This window comes from Apodemus sylvaticus, chromosome 3 (genome assembly GCF_947179515.1).
Source record: "Apodemus sylvaticus chromosome 3, mApoSyl1.1, whole genome shotgun sequence".
NCBI classification, from domain to species: Eukaryota; Metazoa; Chordata; class Mammalia; order Rodentia; family Muridae; genus Apodemus; species Apodemus sylvaticus.
Window position 1 is genome coordinate 164552170 of NC_067474.1, and position 21607 is coordinate 164573776.

Genomic DNA, 21607 nt, shown 5'->3' on the forward strand with positions numbered 1-21607 from the left:
AAGCACAGACAAAAACCAGAGCAGCAGAGTGGGAACACAAAGGCCACAACAGTCCAGGGCAGAGGTGCAGAGCAGCTGGGCTCCCGCTTCCCCAGTCTATGTGCCAGCACAGAGAGAGCACAGGCATAATGCTGGGCAGCCATCGTTACACACTCACACTGTAGCAGTGAGCACAGGGCCAGGGGCTCTGACACACTTACACTGCAGCAGTGAGCACAGGGCCAGGGGCTCTGACACACTCACACTGCAGCTGTGAGCACAGGGCCTGGGGCTCTGACACACTCACTGCAGCAGTGAACACAGGGCCAGGGGCTCTGACACACTCACACTGCAGCAGTGAGCACAGGGCCTGGGGCTCTGACACACTCACACTGCAGCAGTGAGCACAGGGCCTGGGGCTCTGACACACTCACACTGTAGCAGTGAGCACAGGGCCTGGGGCTCTGACACACTCACACTGCAGCAGTGAGCACAGGGCCTGGGGCTCTGACACACTCACACTGCAGCAGTGAGCACAGGGCCAGGGGCTCTGACACACTCACACTGCAGCAGTGAGCACAGGGCCTGGGGCTCTGACACACTCACACTGCAGCAGTGAGCACAGGGCCAGGGGCTCTGACACACTCACACTGCAGCAGTGAGCACAGGGCCTGGGGCTCTGACACACTCACACTGCAGCAGTGAGCACAGGGCCTGGGGCTCAGGCAATGCTGGACACCAGGAATCTAGAAAGAGACGTGTTAGTAAAAGCAGGACACAATCTGTTAAAGAAAGAATTAAAACATTTCGCCCACAGACAGCTCAAACCAAAACAAATGAAGTATTTTACCATGTATGGAAGCCATTCCTATGCATGTCAGCTATGTGAACTGTCATCACACAGACTTTACAGGTACCAGAAAGACACCATTGCCCTTTGGGGATATTTACTTGTGAAAAGCTAATAAAATATTCAACCTACTACAAACATCAATCTTTTGGGATCAATAGTCACCCTGATCAACATTCTTTCTCTCCAGGAGCAGCACTCACCTAGCTCCTGCCGCAGTCTCCATCGATAGCCTAGAGTTGCTCGTGAACAGGGCGGGGCACAGACACAAACTGGGTCCAGAGGGAATTTCAGTTCAGGTCATTAAATTTGTGTGCCCCAAATCATCTAGAAATGCAGTTTTTAACCCAGTTTTCAGGGTGGGGGGTACTCAGTGGCCCCGGAACCCAAAGGCCACTGCTTCATTGAGACTCAAGGTCAGATGTATGAGGAATCCCAGCTACACTGGACAGTGTGATATGCAAGAAACGGCCACACCGCCAAATCCCAGTGCTATTCTTCAGACCCTGCAATCTACACAAGCCCACTCAGGACCGCGCTCACGCTGATCAGGAGGGCCCTCAGTGGGTCCCTAGCAGGGTGAGCCTAGGGCTGAACAGCAGTCAACCTCCCTCAGGCTTGTGAGGGATGACTCAGATACATTTTCTTAACAGTTTAACGAACTGTCTTACGTGTCCCCTTTTCCCAGTGTAAGGTCCTCGCACTTCAGTGCACGCCTGCTAGCCTTCCTCAGTTAACAGAGGGCCCTAAGCAGTGCCTGCCAACGTTAGTCCCTGAGCACCTAAAGCACATGCAGGGTAAGGCTCCACTCTGCTGATACCTGGACCCAAACTGGACACAAGAAAAATCATCATCACCACCACCTTCACCATCATCATCATCCTCATCTTCTTCTTCTTCATCATCACTACTGTCCCCAGAAAGTGCGAGGAAGAGGAAGGAGAAGGGACTGTCGGACATACTACCACAACAAAAGCAAAAAAGGTCGTCAAGGAAGAGAGGAAAGAGGAAGACCGGAGGTGGCTGCTGCTGCAGGCTGTCATTTAGAGTAAACTCCACGCTCAGAAGCTGGGCGCACTGACATGCAGACACACAGCTCCCTGGTTACAGAAACACGCAGCGACATTTGAAAACGGGGGCCACCAGGTTCCTGGGCTGCTGCTGCTTTCTGAGAGACTGAACTCCATGCAATCAGACATCAACACAAACGCGTGACTCACAGGAAGAGCAGGCACCGGCCCAGTCCACAAAGGCGTCCCGAGAGCCCCGATTCTCAAAGCACTGACCACAGTCTCCGAGGAAGGACCCACGACTACATCACAGAAGATGGTGGGCTGCTTTGTTTTTGTGCAGACCACAGAAGTGATGAGAGGAAGAGGGAGGAGCACACAACACCGTGGTCTTCACTTCCTCGTGGACCAAAGCTAGAATCCTGGAGGCAGGGCGCACGCCCGCCACAGCTAGCGAGCGACACAGGTTAATAACCCAGCGACTCCCAGAATTCAACTGCGGTCAGTGTCACACAGCAGTTCTTTCCAAACCGGGTTAATTTCCTCTCCCTGCACTGCAAACACACACGCAGCTCTCCTGCAAATAAATACCTAGGAGAGATCCGCAGGGAGGAGGGACGTCTGCTGGCAGCACTGGGCGAGGCGGGTGGGAAGGCCCTGCTGCGGGGCCTCTGTCTGGAGGAGCTGGCAGGGACTGCCCGGGGGCTACTTGCGTGGGCAGGGAAGCCTGGGGAGTTAGCCAGAATGGAGGATCGTGGAGTGGGGCCAGGTGAAGACCCCCACGGGTGCGTGACAGTGTAGGGCCGATACCTTGGCGATGCGGGCTGGCTTCCCGCAGCAATTCCAGAAGCTGTGTTGTGGGGGATGGGGGATGGGGAAGGCACAGAGGCCTGCGGGGCTGCCCCTGCCCCATGCGGGCTGAGGGGCAAGGAAGGCACAGCGGCCTGTGGGGCTGAACGGTGGGGGCTGAGGGCCTGCGGGGCTGCCCCTGCCCTAAGGGGGCTGAGGGGCGGGGATGGCACAGCCGCTGCATGCTGGGCAGTGTGGGACGGGGAGGGGAAGGATGGACGGAGCACAGGCGCGAAGCTCCAGGAACTGGCGGAGGGGGCGGGGCTCGTTTCATAGAGGCTGAGTTAGTTGAGAGATGGAGGGAAGAAAAAAAAAATCAAAGAAAAACTTGAGATAACTAAAAATGGATAATGTCAGGTTTTAAAGGATAGCACATTTATACTACACTCTAGAAATTTAAGTAGATAAACATTTGGAAAATGACCAGAATCTAATGGCTATGTTCCTGCAGGTGACCCCTTTCAAAGAATACTGTAGTACACACAGCCATGTGTGTCTCAAATTTAACTGACCAACAACCTAGCCACAGAAGGCTAAGAAATCCAATCAAGGAATGGTAAAGCCACATCTAATGGCCACTCCCACCCCCTCTCCCCGCCCCGTCTGAGATCAGGTGTTTCAACCGCCTACCTGCCTGCCTGCTAGAAGAACAAGCAGAGGCTCGCACTGACCTGGACAGCGAGCTGGCACTGAGGGAGCCCAGGTTGCAGAACATGGGGCTCGTTCCGGAACCAGAGCCAGTGTTCAGCACGAGACCTCTGTCTGGCGACCGAGCTGCGGTGGCGATGGGCTGGGATGTGGCTGTCAGGCTGGCAAATGGATTTTCATCTCGGGTCTGAGTGGACATCATCAGCACTTCCATTAAAATCTGGCCAATCAGGTCCTTAAAATCCGAGAACACTGTTGGGAAGGCAGAGTGAAAAGCAGGTTATTCAGGAGTCCTTGTGTACTAGGTTCTAACAAGCCACAAGAGCCAGACTGATTGTATTCTGGGTGCTGGGATCCTGAAGTGGATTCTCAACACCAAAAGGATTTTAGCTGAAACCCAAAAAAGCTCTGCTGTGCTTCTTCCCAGTAACTTCTTTTTCCTCTAAAAATTATTTTATATTTGTGTCTGTGCGCGTACGTGCACAGCGCAATACAGAAGAAGACAACTTTCAGCAGACCCTTCCATCCACCCACATGGGTTCTAGGGATGTCACTCAGGCCACCAGGCCTAGGAGCAAGCAGCTCTACCCACTGAGCCATCTCACCGGCTCAGTGCATAGTGCTTTGTAAGTTTGGGCAGACACTATGACCGTATAGGATTTTACATTAGAGGAAACTGAGGGAAGCTTATGTATGCATAAGGTCCTTGAACTCCCTCGTTTTTCTATAAACTATCGGAAAATTAAGTCATATTTAAATCAAGCTAGAGTGCAGTCAGGGAGCTACGGTTGATAAATGCTAACTGTAAAAAGGAGCCGGTCCCTGCTAGCCTTACCCTTACTACAGCATAACAGACAGAGCGCCGCAGCTAGTGTTTCTCAGCCAGCACACCGGACGGAGCCCAAGGCCCCAAAGGCTCTGGCAGGCTGCATGTTGAGCCATCATCTGCTTTCTGAAGCAGATTCTACAGTTTTGCTCCTTTCTCATTCTCTGCAGATCCTAGTTGACCTGCCATTGGTCTTTGGTCACATTCTGGATATCACTGAGTCAAAGCCCTGATCCACGGTGGTTTCACCTGGGTAGAGCCTGTCTTAGTCAAGGTTTCCATTCCTGCACAAACATCACATTCCTGCACAAACATCACAACCAAGAAGCAAGTTGGGGAGGAAAGAGTTTATTCAGCTTACACTTCCACACTGCTGGTCATCACCAAAGGAAGTCAGGACAGGAACTCAAGCAGGTCAGGAAGCAGGAGCTGATGCAGAGGCCATGGAGGGATGTTCCTTACTGGCTTGCTTGTTTTCCTATAGAACCCAAGACTACCAGCCCAGGGATGGCACCACCCACAATGGGCCCTCCCCCCTTGATTACTAATTGAGGAAATGCCCCACAACTGGATCTCATGGAGGCATTTCCTCACCTGAAGCTCCTCTCTCTGTGATAACTCCAGCCTGTGTCAAGTTGACATCCAGAACCAGCCAGCAGAGAGCTCTACAGATGGCCACGGATGTGTGCAAGGGTGTGAGAAACCCCCTTAGAGCTGGGAGCAGGAGTGGCAAGTCTCTAAAACCCATGACTGCTGGCCTCCACAGCTGCAAGTCCTAAGAGGCCATCCCACGGGAAACCCACCCATCTTCCGGAAACACAGAATCCCACTCCCTCACAAAAGCCGGGCCAAACAAGGGAACAATGAACAGGCTAACAGTGAGCGCCTAGTGAAAAGGCAGCTTATACAATCACCTTCCTAAAGACCGGGACACACAGCCACCGGCAGAGAGGCAAGACAACCGCACCACATGCCAGTGCTGTGTGGATCAAAGCACATGCCCTGCAGCGCACTGACTACCTTGCTGCAAGCAATTAAAGAAACAGAAAGCCACAATGCTCGATAATGCCGTCTTACAAAGCATTTTATGATTTTAAGTCTAGTCCAGCACAGTTGACCTCTTAGACCCCAAGGAGGATGACAAAATATCATCACATTCTATTTTGCTAAGTAATCTGATTAAAAAGATCTCACTCGTGTCTACAAATCTCGGGGTAAGCATTCAGATCCTAAAAGATGAGTGACACGCAGAAAGACGCTCGCGGCGCTGCAGCTGAGGCCGGCTCACTCCAGATGTAAGCGGGCAGCTGTGAGTCGTCGGGCCGCCCAGTGTGTTTCTACTCTACAGGAGCCGATGCCCTCTTCAAGAGTCTTCTACCATAAAGGAAAACCCCCTCCCTGCCCCAGACAGGGAAAACCATTCATTTATTTAGTTTTCTTCTGCAAAATCACGTATTGGGGCTGGAGAGATGACTCAGCAGTTAGAAGAGCTTGTGGCTCGTCCAGAGGACCCCACTTCTGTTTCCAGCCCCCATGCTGGGTGCCTCACAACCCTGCGTGATCCAAGTCCAAATCCTGTGTAACTCTAATGCTCTCTTATAGCCTCAGAGGCACCTGAGCATACATATATGCACAATACACACAGCACATACACATAAATAAAAACAAATTTAAAAAATCATTTAGTAATAATATCAGGGAAGAAAGTGAGCACGCAGCTGTATCCCCACCAGAAGCATCCCCGTAATGGGAAGTGCAGCCCCACAGCAAGAGGACAGAGGTCCACACAGCATCACATCCTGTATGCAACTGCTCTGACAAAGACTCCCACCTTCTTTTGGGTTCTGTTTAAACTGCGCAGAGAGAGAAGAAAGGAAGATGACATCTCTGTCGCGGTCCTTCCAGGAGACACGGAAGATCTTACAGACCAGCTGTAAGGCCTGCTCTTCAGACACCTCAGGACCTGAAGAAGGCTCCTGGCGGGGAGGAGGTGAGAGTTAATCTGTAGCAGGAGACATGCATTAAGACATTTTGTTCCAGTTTGATTCATTTATTAACAAGGATATTTTTAAATGCATAAAGCCATCTAGCCAGGCAGGTGACGCAGTAGACACAAGGCCAGCCTGGTCTACACAAGGCAGAGCTACGTGTGAGAGTTTGTGCATGGGACTAGTACGCTGCAAAATCAGTGTCTCATGAAGCTGATGTCCCCACTCATGTCACGGGACAGCACCAAAGAGCAAAGGCAGTTAGAGGACAGGCCGAGAGCAGAGGCCTGGGTGCATGCACCATGGCGGCAGGCACACTCCCGCACTGCGCTGAAGATGCACACGACCCTCAGGAGCCAGGCTCACGCTGCTGGTGCGGAACCACTTTCCTTCAAGGATTTTTTACAAGCGTTAACATTTCTCACTGATTACATGACGGCTACATTATCACAAGAACTCCATGAACAGAGCCCGTCTGGAGGCTAAGGTCCAACTTCTAACAGCCGCCAGCATGTCACCAAAGCACCTCTGTCAACTTCCTGAATGGAACATGGCGTACTAACCTTCGCCACCGTGACACCCAAACCCAAGCCACCTGAGGTTAGGGAACAAAGCTCACATGAAAATAATCAGAAAGAAAAAAATCCCTGAGTTTTTACTTGCTGGTAGACTTTATATATCCTTGCTTTAATTAATTCAGAATACACCAAAGATATGATTTACTGTCTTAGAAGAAGAGCCACAAAACTAAGTTTTACTGATGAAAACATGGACCCAGCCAGTCATGGCGCTGTGTCTTTAATACCCATGTTGAACAGGGAACAGCCTGGTCTAGACAGGGAGTTCCAGGCTACCCAGGGCTAAACAGTAGGATTCTGTCTCAAAAAAAGCCCAAACCACCCGACTGACCTCAAAAACCTGCAGCCAAGGTTAGGATTTCAATCCCAACCCATGGAGGGATTTCACTGTTTAAAAGGGCTGAGCTCTGCTGCTGCCAGGCAGACTCGAGTGGGAATGTGGCGTGCATCTTCAGTTCCCACACCTGAAGCTGACACACCACAGCTGGACCGCCAGTCCCAAGCCAGCTCAGACTCCGGGCCGAGGGCCGAGTCTACAAGGAAAACCCTAGCCACAGACAGACGCGCGCACCCTCTGCCCCTCACTGACCTTGTCACTTAGGCTCCGTTTTTCTCTTCGGTCGTTCTCGTCCACCTCCATATTCTCGATTCCCGAATCCACATCCACCTGGGACATGCTTTAAATACAGAAGACAAACATGCCTTTCATCTTTTCTAAACCTCCCAGCACCAAGGATCAGTCAACACTGGTCAGGAAAGCACAATAACACAACCCCATCTTCTGTAAACCTGACAGCTTCCTCCCAAACCGGCAGCACAGAAGCATCCTGTCCGACGTACGCGCTGCAATGTTTTTCCCAAGGTATTATTTCCTTGAGCTCACTTTCAAAAACGAAGAAATCAGCAGAATGGATTTCCAGGACGAGCTATTTTTACACAGTGCAGAACGCAAGCATCTTTACTGACTGACGGACTGTCCGGCACATGCGTGCGGACGACCCTCACACACTGACTCTGGCAAGAACACTGTTCTGCCATGTCTCACTCTCAGACGTGTGGGATTTGCGGCAGTCACTTCTGTCCCCAGCAGTCACCATGTCTCCAGCTGACTTGCTTCTTTTCTGGCTTGACATACAAGTCAAAGCCCACAGCCCTTACAGCCCTGACTCTGGTGGCTTTCGGCCTGGAGAGTATGTAAAGCTCTGTACTTCTCACTAGATCAAGATCGCTGGCTGCAGTGCTGAATCTGTATGCTCAGTCACCTGCGCCTCTCCTTGTTCGATCTCTGGCCAAAAGAACCACGTCAGAAACCCTCCAGCATGGCTTTAGATGTGGCGATTGCCTCCCAGCACTCTGTCGGCCTTCGACTCTACTGATGGTGCTGATGGTAGATGACCAAGTGTGTACATATTTGGAACAGGCATAGCTACTGGTAAACTCAACATCATCCCAGAATGCTTTCTTCTCACCATTGGAATTGGGTTAGAGGATACACAGCAGTCTGCGGGTTCCCTTCACTCAGTTCACTCAATACTGTGAAACCAAAAGTTTCATAAACAAACAACTCAAAAGTTGCACACTGCATGGTGTTGAATGGCATGGCGAAGCCCTGGGCCCTGCTCCACTCTGCCAGGCGGGGCGCCCTCCCTTTGCCTGGTCTCTGCACAGCACAAGCTGCCTGCTCATTGGTCATTTCGTAGCTTGGTTACCAAACTAGATGACTTCAAGTATATCTTACTTTACTCAACAGTGGCCCCTGAGTCCAGGAGCGGTGACTCTGAGGAAGCACTAGGGCCTAAGATATGGAAGGAGACATTTCTGGCACCACATGGTAGAGCTCCAGGATGAGACACTGCTATTATTTTTTTACAATAATAAAGAGTCTGAGGGTACCTGCTAGGATCACCCTTTCTGGCTTCCCTACTATGTACGGCTGTTCAGTATCTCAACGCAATCTGATGTTTCTGTAATCTGTCAGATCTCACCCCTGTTGCACACACTGGCATTACCTACCATTTACACATGGAGATTTATTCATGTGCATCCCGCGTTCATTATGAGGCAACTTTCTTTTTTATTCACTCACACCTTACATCTCATAGACATTTGGCATTAGAACTCAAGTTCTATGGAAAGACGGTGCCTGCTTACAACTGCTGAGCCACCTCTCTAACTCTCATGACACTTGGCACTAACAAGCACATAAACAACATTTCACACAGAACGGAACACTGCAACTTAAGAATCAAGTCTGAATTTGGTCTGATAAGGACAAGCCTCTCTGGCTTATCAATTCAGACAACCAGAGACTAAAGAGTGAAGACTTCCCTTCCTGTGTACAGGACAGCATCAAGTTACCTTTTCTCACAGGAGACGCCATCAATATCCATGCTCTGGGACCGTGAGAGGGACTGAGATTGTGTCTCAAGGCTGTTGGATGGTGAGCTGCTAAGAGAACTGACGCCTTCGCTGCTCTGGCTCCGATGGGCGACTCCTACACAGGCAAGGCAAGAAAGAGAGGCCACGTGACACGGTGCAGGCCGAGAGTGAGGGCGGCGGTAACACACGTGCCCTTGTAATGCTTGTCGGTGAGGATTCCTGCCAGACAAACCAGGACTATTACAAAGAGATCATGATTTACTATCACTGTGTATCACTTAAGGTCAGCAACGGAGCTACAACTGATGCCTGAGAAAACTCTCCACCTCTCCTTCAGCAGCTCCGATGGGAGCCTGGAGCCAGGTCTTTGCTACCTTGGGGGATTTTCCCATACCCTTTATCTCCTGGGGTTTCACACCCATCACTGGATAGGAGAGTAAGAAGGAGAGAGGAGAGAAAGAGAGACCACAGAATCCAATTTCTTTTGTTTCTTCTAATAATAAACCACATTGAACCCCTTCCGCCCACAATGACCAACACCAAAAGCTGCCTCTCAGGAGTCCTCATATTTATATACACCCTGACAAGTTCCCAGAATTTCAAAAATCATACAATCACAGAAACCATCCACAGATGGCAAAACCACGCCTCTGCTAGAGCCTGAGACAAATCATAGTCAGCTGCTGCATAGCGTCTGAAGCAGCACATCTCCACAGCTGCGATTCAAATGAAAGCACATTCTTATAATATTTGTGTGTGTGTGTGTGTGTGTTTTTTAAAGAAATCACAATCCCAGAATTGTTACTACAATGCCCCTGAACACAAATTAGGTTCTGTGACAGTACAGAAAGTTCTGGTTTTTTACGCTGTCACAAGGGTTGGTGGCCGACGTCTTTACCCTTTATGTTAGGCATTTCACCAACCCAATAGTACAGAAAATCTCTTGCAATGAACTGAAAAGGAGATACACTAATGAACTGATGGACATGCAGAGTCCAGATGGTGTGGGTGTGGCTGTTTGTGGACAGTCTTTCCACTTTGCTACAAAACTGAACTCTGACATGCTGAAAATGCAGCATGGCTTCACTGCCCTGTCTCCTTCTGTACAAATCATGGATCTGCTGATGGAATGTGCTGGAGGGAAGAAAAAGCTGACACTGCCACTGTCCCCACAGAGCTTATGGTGGCACAAAACCAGCATCAGGAGGAGGAGGAACAGATGGCTTCTCAAAGAACTTTGTCCGATGCCTTTAAAGTTATGTTTGTTACAGAACTTTAAAAATCACCGGGAGGTGGTGGCACACGCCTATAATCCCAGCACTGTGGGAGGCAGAGGCAGGCAGATTTCTGAGTTCGAGGCCAGCCTGGTCTACAGAGTGAGTTCCAGGACAGCCAGGACTATACAGAGACACCCTGTCCCGAGAAACAAAAACAAAAACAAAATTATCTTAGCCAGGTGTGAGTAGGGAGGCATAAGCACCCAGGTCTCTAAGTTGGAGGCTAGCCTGGTCTACACAGAGGAACTCTGTTTCAAAGCAAAAAACAAACAAAAAAACAAAACAAACAAAAAAAATCAAAGGATTGAAAAGGGTTGCTAGGCGTTTACAGTATTTATTTATATTTGTTCATAAAAGGAAAGTGAAGCAAAATGTTTAGCAATAAACAAATTACGCCCTGCCGCTGAGATGACGAGTAACTGGGGTAAATGTAACGGCTCTGGCTCCTCACTAGGATATCACAACAGCATCCTTACTCCTCTGCCATCTTCAAACTCACACCAATTTGTTACAACTAGTACTGGATCCACAAAAGAAAACGCAGGCTAGTCACTACTCCTAACAAGACTCAGAGAGAACACAAGGGGCATCTCACGCCAGCCATCGGCGCTCTGAAATAAGTCTTAGAACTCATTCACTGAAGGGCTGGAGACACAGCTCGGCGGGTAAGAGCACTGACTGCTCCTCCAGAGGTGCTGAGTTCAATTCCCAGCAACCACATGGTGGCTCACAACCATCTGTAATGGGATCCCATGCCTTCTGCTGCTGTATCTAAAGACAGCTACAGTGTACTCATATACATAAAAAAAAATCTTTAAAAAAAAAAAACTCATTCATTCAAAAGGTATGGACAAAAAAAAGCAGGATTATTTTATAAATCACAGGAAAGGCAATTTTATACTGAGACTGACTAACAAGGAACTTAACTACACAATATATGTACACATACACACACATATATACACACACCTTGTGGGCTGAGTTGCTGTCTCTAGTTGGTAAGGAGAAAGACCTGCCCCCTGTGAAAGCTGCCTTCAATGCCAGCCTGGGAAGGCAGAGGGCAGGGAACTGCCTGAGGCCAGTCTAGCTAAAATGGCCGGCTCTGAATTAGGCAACAGACAATGTCTCGAAAACATGAAGTGGATAGAGACTTAGAAGACTCTGGGTGTTCACTGTGGCCTTGACTGGGGTGCACACATGCACGCTAAACATGGGAACTTTATTTAAGACAGAGTACTTGTACTGGTTTTATGTCAACTTGACACAGGCTGGAGTTATCACAGAGAAAGGAGCCTCCCTTGAGGAAATGATCAAGGGGGGAGGGCCCATTGTAGGTGGTGCCATCCCTAGGCTGGTGGTCCTGGGTTCTATAAGAAAGCAAGCTGAGCAAGCCAGGGGAAGCTAGCCAGTAAGAAACATCCCTCTATGGCCTCTGCATCAGCTCCTGCTTCCTGACCTGCTTGAGTTCCAGTCCTGACTTCCTTTGGTGATGAACAGCTGTGTGGAAGTGTAAGCTGAATAAACCCTTTCCTCCCCAACTTGCTTCTTGGTCGTGGATGTTTGTGCAGGAATAGAAACCCTGACTACATGTTGTATGAAAGGAGAGAAGGTTAGCACTCCCCTTGACAAGGATGGAAGAGGCCCTTGGGCCTAACAACACACATACGGTTAAGGCATTGCCACCTACTTCGTGGCATCTAACCACTGTTTTTTGATTGGAGAATGGGTATAGAGAAGGCTTATGGGACATATGGGGAGGGGGGGACACGGAAAGGGGAAAGCGTTTGGAATGTAAACAAAGAATTTAGAAAATAAAAAAAAATGAAACTTAATAAAAAAAAAAAAAGAAAGAAAGAAAGAAAAGAAACCCTGACTAAGACAATATAATATACAATACGTACCATACCAGGGAGGAGGCGCCAGGGCACACTGTAGGACAGCATCTGAATCCACTTTTCCCAGTGCTCCCCATCTCCACACCACAGTGATCCACCCCCTTTGTAGATTTACCAAGCTCAGTGGCCCTGTGGTTGACTTAGACAAAAACCCAGTGAAAGCACCAGCCCACAGCACACTCTCTACTGAAACCACACTGCTGTTAGCGCTCTTTCCCACTAGATTCCTGCTAGAGAACTCAGTCAGGGAAGTGAGCCTCCAAGATCAACCTTTTGTTCCATTCCCCCATCTTCCTAAGGCCAGAGGTTAAAGAGTTAAAGCCTTGTTGAGTGTGGTGATGCATGCCTTTAATTCTAGGGAGGTACAGGCAGGTGGATCCCTAATTTTGAAAACAGCCTGGTCTATAGAGCGAGTTCTAGGACAACCAGCAAGAGATATACAGAAAAGCCCTATCTTAAAAACCACATTTGGAAATAAAAAGTAATTCAGGGCTGAAGAGATGGCTCAGTGGTTAAGAGCACTGACTGCTTTTCCAGAGGCCCTGAGTTCAATTTCCAGCAACCACATGGTAGGTCACAACCATCTGTAATGAGATCTGATGCCCTCGTCTGGCATGTAGGCATACACACAGGTAGAACACTATATACATAATAAATAAAATAAATCTTAAAAAATTAAAAGAAAACTATTTAGAAGATAGGGGAGGGGCTGGAGAGATGGTGTAGTGGTTAAGAGCTCTTCCAGAGGTCCAGGGATCGAGTCTCAGAAGTTACATGGCAGCTCATGACCTTCTTCCAGGGGACTCAATGCCCTCTTCTGGCTTCCAGAGGTACCAACCATCCACATGGTACAGACATGCAGGCAAATAAAACACCCACACACATAATAGTTTTATAAAAAAAAAAAAAAAAAAAGATAAGAGAGGTGGACTGGCCATAGGATCTCATCCAGTCATCTATTCATCCCCTTTTATAGATAAAATCAAGATCGATGACGCCACAGATGGTGCTGTCTGCTGTAATCCTAGTACTCAGGAGGCAGAGGCAAGAGTGTTTCTGGTTCGAGACACTTAGCAAGACCCTTTAAACTCTAAAAGAGAGGAAGGGGCTGAGAGGCTGGCTCAGAGGCAGGCACTTGGCCGAGTTCAAATCCCCAGTGTTTGTACTTTAGGAAGAAATAGCTGGGCATGATGCTCATGTGTTCTCATGGATGGAAAGACAGACTCAGAGACAGGTGGATCTCTGCAAGCTGGCTTCTACTCCACAAAGTCCCAGGTCAGTGGGAGTGCATCTCAAAACAAAAAGGAAGAAGGCAGTCCTCTTACCACCTCACACATGTACCACACACACACAGACACGAATGCACACACTGCATAGATACACATGAGCACACATGCACACAAAAGTGCACATACACACTACACACATACATCCACGTGCACACACACATACACACACACACAGGCTTTGAGAGATATTTTCTCAATTTATGACGTGGTATCAAGCAGGTAATTTCTGTGCATGCTGTGATTTGTCATTTAAGTTTAGTGTCTCGGCTTATCTGTGCAGTATTAGGACTAAAAGAGAAAATTCTCCAGCCCATCTGGTATCCACGGATGTGCATACCTGTGTACTTATGCATGTGTGTGCACACATAAAGGAATCAGATTTTCCAGGAACTCCTCCGGTGTTTGGCACTGCTCCTCTGCCTTCAGTGTTTACCCGAGGCAGGGAAGTGAGGCCAACAGGGCTGTGCAGAGCTGGCCTCAGGTTAGGTTGGGAAGGCTGCGAGCAGAGGGGAAGGCAGGACTACCCATAGTGGTGGGTGACATACTGTCACTAGCAAGACACTGACACCTGCTCCAAATTCCCAAAGGGACAAATGTGGCCTAGGAACAAAGATGCAAGCTAACGAGCAAGGTTCCAACCGAGAGAAAGCCCCGGGGTGTCTGGGGCGCCACTGCAGCCTGTGCCTGGGTCTCTGCCTCTAGCCAGTGTTTGCCTTTGTGATTTCATTTTCTCAGATGAACCTCACTACGGAGCCTCCACTGGCCACAATCTTGTGGAAATCCTCCTGCTTCTGCCTGCCATGCCCTGGGTTTACAGGCTTGAGACGGTGCCCAGCTGTTTGTATTTATTTGCTTATGTTTTGGCTGTTTCTATTTTATTGGATGGAACCCAAGGCCTCCTGAGTAATAACAAGCTCTTCCACTAATTGCATGCCCAGCTGCAAAGCAAATTCCTAATCCACACTCAAAACTTTCCCTATCCCAAGCCTGTGCCAAGTGTTAAGAAGAAAAAGGATTTTAGTATAAGCGACTGGTAACAGAACAAGAGATTATAACTCTGCCACAGCCCCTTGAGCCATTCTTAGGCCGAGGCAGAGGCAGAGCACTGGAAAGGGGTGCTTTTCCCTCAGCTGAAGTCCCCAAAATTAAAGACTCAAGAAGAAGAAGAGAAGACAGGATGGACTTCCCTGCCCTGTGCATCAATCACCAAGGCCACTGCTGACCTAAAGGACTCTGTCTCTGACTTCCGTCCACAGCCTTGGTCGCCCACACAATTCTGGACCCTGCTGACTGCACCATCTATCACTGAGGCTCAAGACCAGACCTTCGCCGGAGCAGACAATTCCCTGCTGCTCCCCGAGTACTTTATCCCAACACCTGACTCTCAATAAACTACAAGCAGTGAGCTTAGACCCGACCTAAGATCTGGCATGGTTTAAATACACACTAAGTGGGGCTGCATGACTTTACAGCCTTTAGCACGTCATTGTAACAGCCAGAGACACTAAAGTGTAAGATGAAACATGACAAGCAGATTGAGGGAAGTGAGAATAACACTTCCTGTAACTAACTGTAACTAGTTAACTAACCTGTAACTAGTAAACAAGGATCATCCCATTTTTCAAAAGCAGTGATGCTGGTTTTGGTTTTGGTTTTAAGGAAGCTTTGTGACTGGACATGGTGCCTTTTATCTCAGCAATGGGAAGACAGAAGCACCAGAATATCTGAATCTGATGCCATCCTTGCCTACACAGAGGTCCAGGATAGCCAGAGAGAACACACTGAGAACCTGTCCTAAAAAACAAACAAAAGCAAGACAGCTGGACATACATGTGTCAGTGTGTATCTGTGAGTGTGAGTGTGAGTGAGTGTGTGTGTGTGTGTGTGTGTGTGTTTTGGGGGCAGGGGAGGGAGGAAACCAAGCCAGGGTTTGCACAGGCTAGGCAAGTACTCTTCACTAAACTACATCCCTACCCCAAGGCAGATTTGAAAGCACTCATATTTCTCATTCAACACAAGGTAGATGGCATCTGAGAAGCGACACCCAAGACTTACCCTTGGCGTCCACACACGTGCACACACAGTAATTGGCTGCAGTTAGAGTACAGAAAATACACAAGAAGGAAAAGCAGTGTCAGTGACTGTCAGTCTTCCACGTAAAACCCAAATCAATGCGAGGCCACGAGGTCACGAGGAACGATCCTATACATTCACATCGTAACAAAACCCAGTAAAAGAATCTGAAGTCCAGGTCCTTTCGGAAAGGCCAGTGCAACCTTTCTGTGAGGACAGCTGCCTAGCAACCCGGTCAACCTTGCACCAAGGCCTCCCCTGTTATCGATCTTTGTGGCCAGTGATAATTCAAAACAACTTACATAAGCTCCCTCCCTTTACCTGGGAAACTGTCTTCCTTTCTGTCTCCACTCACGACCATGATCCCCTACGGACACGTGTCCCCACACAAGACTCGATCCCCTACAATACACAAGTCCGCATACAACCCTCTGTTCATCTCCAAATGAACTCATCGTTTCCTAAGAGGGTTTTTTTCCTCTACTGTTAGGTTTAAAGGAGCAGCTGAGTGAGAACTTTAAGCAGCTTCTGGGACTGGTGTATGAGGTCGGACTTTGGGGACCATAGTGGTGAGGGAGACATGGAACATCAGGGGCTCCACAGAGGCCCATGGCCATCAGTTATGTCTCCGTGCCCACCCAAGGTATTTTGTCCTTTTTTTTTCCATTTTAGAAGAAAATGAATGGTTCAGAGATGATAATATTCTCTTCAAGAAAAATGACAAGGCAGACTGCTGGCTTCAGGGAAGGAGGAATCTTCATGAACTCCACTCTGTACTTTGCCTCTAGCATTTGTGACAAAAAACACTGTTCTGCTCTGTCCAGCAGAGTCTTGGAACAAGGGGATAAACACATGACATAGAGCTGGGGACAGTGCGGTGGGGCACCCCACTGTCAGGTTTAGGGGATAGGCAAAGGGTGTGTATGAGGGTGATGTGGTTTCTCTCCTCCATGGTCGTTCCCAGGACTGAACTTAGGTCATCAGGCACACAGACAAGTGCTTCTATCAGCTGGGCTGTCGTCCCAGCCCACAGCTCTTCTTTCTTCCTTTACACTTATTTATTTGAGACAGGGTTGGCCTGGAACTCACTACACAGACCTGACTGGCCTCGAGTTCATAGAGATCTATCCACCGCTGCCTCTCAAGGGCTGCCTTTAAGGCTGTGTGCCGTCATACCTGGCAACTCTTCAGTTTTAAAATGACAATTGTCATCATTTCTTGAAACGTCTGTCAGCTACATAAGCCTGTGTTGTTTTGGTCATTTTCTCTTTTGGAGTTCCCACTCCACAGGGGAAGGCAACAGAACAGGGCACATGAGCACTCAGGTGTACAAGGCACAAGATGCTGGTAAGGGCCGAGAGGCAGGGCACTGAGTCATGCACGCCAGACAGCGGCCGCTGGGAAAGGGGCGCTAAGAATATTTGGTTAGCTTGGTTTGGATTCTATATTTTCCTTTTAGAAATCATCTTCATTTATTTATGGGGGAGCCTGCTACACCCACCCCCCCAAACACCCCTCCACACACATATGCACAGGTGTGTGTCAAAGGTTGCTTCTCCCCTTCCACCCTGCAGGCCAAGGGGACTAGGTTTAGGCCGCCACACTTGACAGTGAGTGCCCTGGCTTGCTAAGCCATCCTGTGGCCCCGATCTTGCTTTTTTTTTTTTTTGGTTTTTCCAGACAGGGTTTCTCTGTGTAGCCCTGGCTGTCCTGGAACTCACTCTGTAGTCCAGGCTGGTCTCGAACTCAGAAATCCACCTGCCTCTGCCTCCCAAGTGCTGGGATTACAGGCATGCGCCACCACGCCCGGCTCTGATCTTGCTTTTCTAAGACAGGGCCTAGGGCTGGTGTGCAGCATGTGTCTGCCTGGGGGAAGACATGACAAAATATCCAAGCTTGGCTTTGTTTAGTATTACTGTGGGGGAGGGACTCACACACTGCGGCATGTCTACGGCACTGTGCAGTCAGGTCTTTCCTCCGGTCTCATGTAGGTTCTGGAGTGTGACGTCATCTCTTCACGTTTGCTTAGTGAGTCCATTTACTTGGTAAGTCACCCCAGCAGCCCCCAAAACTTGATGTCAAAGAGCTGGGGAAAATGGCTAAGAACAGTGCTTGGCACACATGCATGACACTAGAGTTCAGATCTCCAGCACCCACACAAAGGCTAGGAGCAGTGAGGCACTCCTGCAATCCCCTTGCGTGCGTGCGTGCGTGCATGCATGCATGCGAGACAGAGCCAGCAGGATCTCAGGTTCCTGTTGGCCAGGCAGTTTAGCCAAATCAGCAACCTGGCCTCCGTAAGACACTGTCTCATAAATAAGGCAGAGCACAATCAAAGGGAATACCTGACACCTATTTCTGGCCTCCACACCCAGCAATAGGCACATATACACATACGTGCACATGTGTGTGGGTGAGCATGGGTGGGCATTCAAGTGGGAAAACACACAAATTTATCTTTAAGATTTTATGTGAAAGCCGGGTGGTGGTGGCGCACACCTTTAATCCCAGCACTTGGGAGGCAGAGACAAGTGGATTTCTGATTTCGAGGCCAGCCTGGTCTACAGAGTGAGTTAGTTCCAGGACAGCCAGGGCTACACAGAGAAACCCTGTCTCAAGGGAAAAAAAATTTATGTGAAATGCTGATGAGACAAGAAAGTCGAAGTCAAATGGGCCGTAAGGTTCTGAGTCTGAATGTCAAGATGCAGGTCTGAAGCCGGTCAGTGGTGGCGCACGCCTGTAATCCCAGCACTTGGGAGGCAGAGGCAGGCGGATTTCTGAGTTCGAGGCCAGCCTGGACTACAGAGTGAGTTCCAGGACAGCCAGGGCTATACAGAGAAACCATGTCTCGAAAAACCAAAAAAAAAAAAAAAAAAAAAAAAAAAAGATGCAGGTCTGAGCTGGAAATGTAAACTACAGTTACCGAACTGGAAGGAATACTTAAAGCCAGGAAACTAGATGAAATCAGTAAGAGTAAAGACAGGTAGAGAGACAAGAGTTTAAACCCTGAACGCTGGCATGCTGCCCTAGGGTCACTGAAAAGGAACAGGGAGGAGGGAACCAGGATAAGACTGTTCTGGAAGCTAAACGGTGTTTCAGAGGCAAGAGGGCAAAAGCCACCAAGTGAGAAGATGGAGACTCAGAGAGGAGCCCCACCCCAAGTTCCTTAGCTCAGCATAGGGTGCAAGGGCAAAAGACTGAGGAGGAGGGATTTTGTCCAAAAGCCTTGCAGGGGAGAGGGGGCGGGAGCTACAGGGGAGAGGGGATGAAGGTGTTCCTTTTCACAGATGCCAGCACTGTACCTCACAGGACACTGCAATGTCTCAGTATGGTTAACAAGAGTTCAGCTGAGGTAGAAAACCTCACACCCAGACCAGACAGAAAAGCAAGCTGTGAGAAGCTAGGCTTCATTTGCAAGGTGCGAGGAAGTGCAGGCCCTGACAGAGTAGGACAGTGCATCCTAAGGAGAACGGGGCGTGTACACGGGAGCCGACAGAAGGACGAAGGCTGAACGGTTCCTCCGGCATGAGTGTCTGCTCCACATTGAGTGTGCGTGGAACATGAGGTGAAGCACACTTGGTACCTGAGCAGGAGAGTGGCAGGGAACCCGGGAGGCTGCTGGGTGTACTGGGCTCTCCTAGAGTCTGTGGTCATGGGCTACAGGGAGATGGACAGACCACATCCACGGCTGTGTGAGCCTCCTGCCTGACCAGGGCAGGAGACAAACGGCAGGCAGGGGAATGGATGGAGCTGGAACTGTGACACAGCCAGTAAGAAAAACAGACTGGAGAGGAGCTGCCCTGAACACATTCCAGAGCTGCAGGATGGCCCGGCATAGCTGGGACCATGTTTGCCGAGGAAAGGACAAACTCGCCCTGGACTCCTGAACACTAACTCGAAAACTGCCACAGCTACTCAAATCATGCCTTCTGCTGTTGCTCCCACCAAATGATGCTCTGTTCTGAATTTCCGTGATCACTGACAGAATGACGGGTTGACACTTGTCCATGCCGAGAGAAACCTATACGGAGAGCTCGTGACTTAAAGCAACAGAACGCTTTTAGCTGACAAGAGAAAAAGCACCCAGCACTGGAATTAATGGTCACACATCAGATTCTTACATATGACACACATGGCTCTTGTAGCTCCTACTTTGTAATTTAACTGTTACATAGTAATTATGAAATTACCACGTTTGATAGAAAAATCATGGAGGAAAATATTTCCAGGTACACATGTGAATGGACATCATCGTTTCTTAAGAAAGACAACCCTGAACATCTTCTATAAGCTCATTTATTTAAAAAAATTTAACAAGAAGGACTTTTTACCAGGGTTAAGCGGCTCTCGATGACACAACTACAGACACCATCCAGGCAGAGTTGATTGCTGTGGAGCTGGGATTGAACCCAGGGCCTCACGCACATTGAGTGCGCTGCCATCCATAGCACTTTGATATCCACTGGAACTCTAAAAACGTTTTGTACCACTGTAGCCCAAAGACAAGAAATCTGTAACCAGGGGCTTGCCGTTGACCATTACTTCAATCTTCCATTTACAGACTATTGTGTGCGTGCGTGTGTGTACACTTGCACTCGAACACTCAAAGGTGGTGGTGGGTCTCTTCCTCTTATGTTCTTAGGACAGGATCTCCCATTGAACTGAACTCGCCTACTGTCAGACTAGCTGGCCAGTGTCCTAGAATGTCCCTCCCTGTCACTACCTCCTGAGTGTTAGGTTACAGGCACCAACTTCTGAACCCAGGTTTTACATGGCTGTGGAAACCAGAATCTGGGTCCTCACTCCCGTGCAGGAAGCTCTTTACCCACCATGTTCTCTCCCTAACCCCAGGACAGCACTATGGGAAGGCAGAGCAGTCTTTAGAAGAGCCCATGCTATAGAGAGAAAGAATGAGGGTCAGAAGAGAAGCATCAGCCAAATTCCCAACATCAGCAGAATCAACTCAGTCTTCGCCACCCCAGAAGGCCAGCGCTGAGCCTGGCTGAGGAGGAGCTGGGGCTGGAGGAGGGGGAGGAGGTGGGTTTGTAGAAGTCTTCACTACTCACTATCAAATGAACAGACAGAAGCAAGACACACCGCAGTGACCTCGGGCCACTGACTGCTTTAATCAGTGAGGAGACATCAAGATGCTGAGAGCAAAGTACAACAGCTTCCAGGCCGGAGGCTGAGGCTCACCTGCTGCACCTATGGGGGAGGTAGCTGGGGTCATGTTGTGGACATTGAGACCGAGACTCTGGGAGGGGCCTGGGGCTGATGCAGCTATTGGAGGTCCCGGAGGGTTCTCCCTCTGGGGAGATGTAAGCGGGGTGCTCGGCTGGGAGGTCTGTCCACCAGCAAGTCGTGCCAGGCGCCTCCGTCGAATCTACAGAGTGGGAGAGAAAGGACATTCTGTCACTAACGGCAGAGACACAACCACCTGGAAGAACAAAACATCAGTGCACCAAAACCATCAAAACCACGCCCAAGACCATGCCCAAGCTTAGGAGCCAAAGACACCTAAAAAGAATGTGTTCAGGGGCTGGAGAGATGGCTCAGTGGTTAAGAGTACCAAGGTCCTGAGTACCAGAGGTCCTGAGTTCAATTCCCAGCAACCACATGGTGGCTCACAACCACCTGTAATGGGATCCAATGCCCTCTTCTGTTGTCTGAAGGCAGTGACAGACTCCTATACATAAAATAAATTTAAAAACAATGTGTGAATGTGTTCAGAAAAGTATCAAGACAGGGCGAGTATTCTAGTAGTGTGTGTGTGTGTGTGTGTGTGTGTGTGTGTGTGTGTGTGTATGTGTATGTGTGAGCGCCAGACCATGAAGTCAGAGGACAACCTCGAATTCAGTCCGCCCTCCTGCCTGGTTGCCTGGTTTAGGCCAGCTCTCTGCTGCTCCCTGAAGCAGGCCATGCTAGCTGCCCTCCCACCCTGGAGGGTATTGGTTAGGTCTCAGCAG

General features: G+C 49.3%; 1 protein-coding gene and 1 non-coding gene across 3 annotated transcripts in view; one reads left to right on the forward strand and one right to left on the reverse strand.

Annotated features, from left to right (window-relative positions):
• Nucleotides 1–21607, reverse strand: part of Ube4b (ubiquitination factor E4B) — a 101951-nt gene that overhangs the window by 52150 nt on the left and 28194 nt on the right. Inside the window, exons 2-8 of one of the 2 annotated variants that reach the window (XM_052178177.1) lie at nt 20838–21024; nt 9087–9222; nt 7318–7405; nt 5994–6138; nt 3360–3588; nt 2431–2967; nt 1650–1790 (exon numbers count right to left, since the gene is read on the reverse strand). In XM_052178177.1, coding sequence (XP_052034137.1) covers nt 1650–1790; nt 2431–2967; nt 3360–3588; nt 5994–6138; nt 7318–7405; nt 9087–9222; nt 20838–21024 — 1463 coding nt within the window. The remainder of the gene's footprint in view (nt 1–1649; nt 1791–2430; nt 2968–3359; nt 3589–5993; nt 6139–7317; nt 7406–9086; nt 9223–20837; nt 21025–21607) is intronic. The other variant, XM_052178176.1, reaches the window with a different exon arrangement.
• On the forward strand, nt 11972–12097 carry LOC127682001 (U6atac minor spliceosomal RNA). The gene has a single exon (XR_007977309.1). It is a non-coding gene; the product is annotated as a U6atac minor spliceosomal RNA (small nuclear RNA).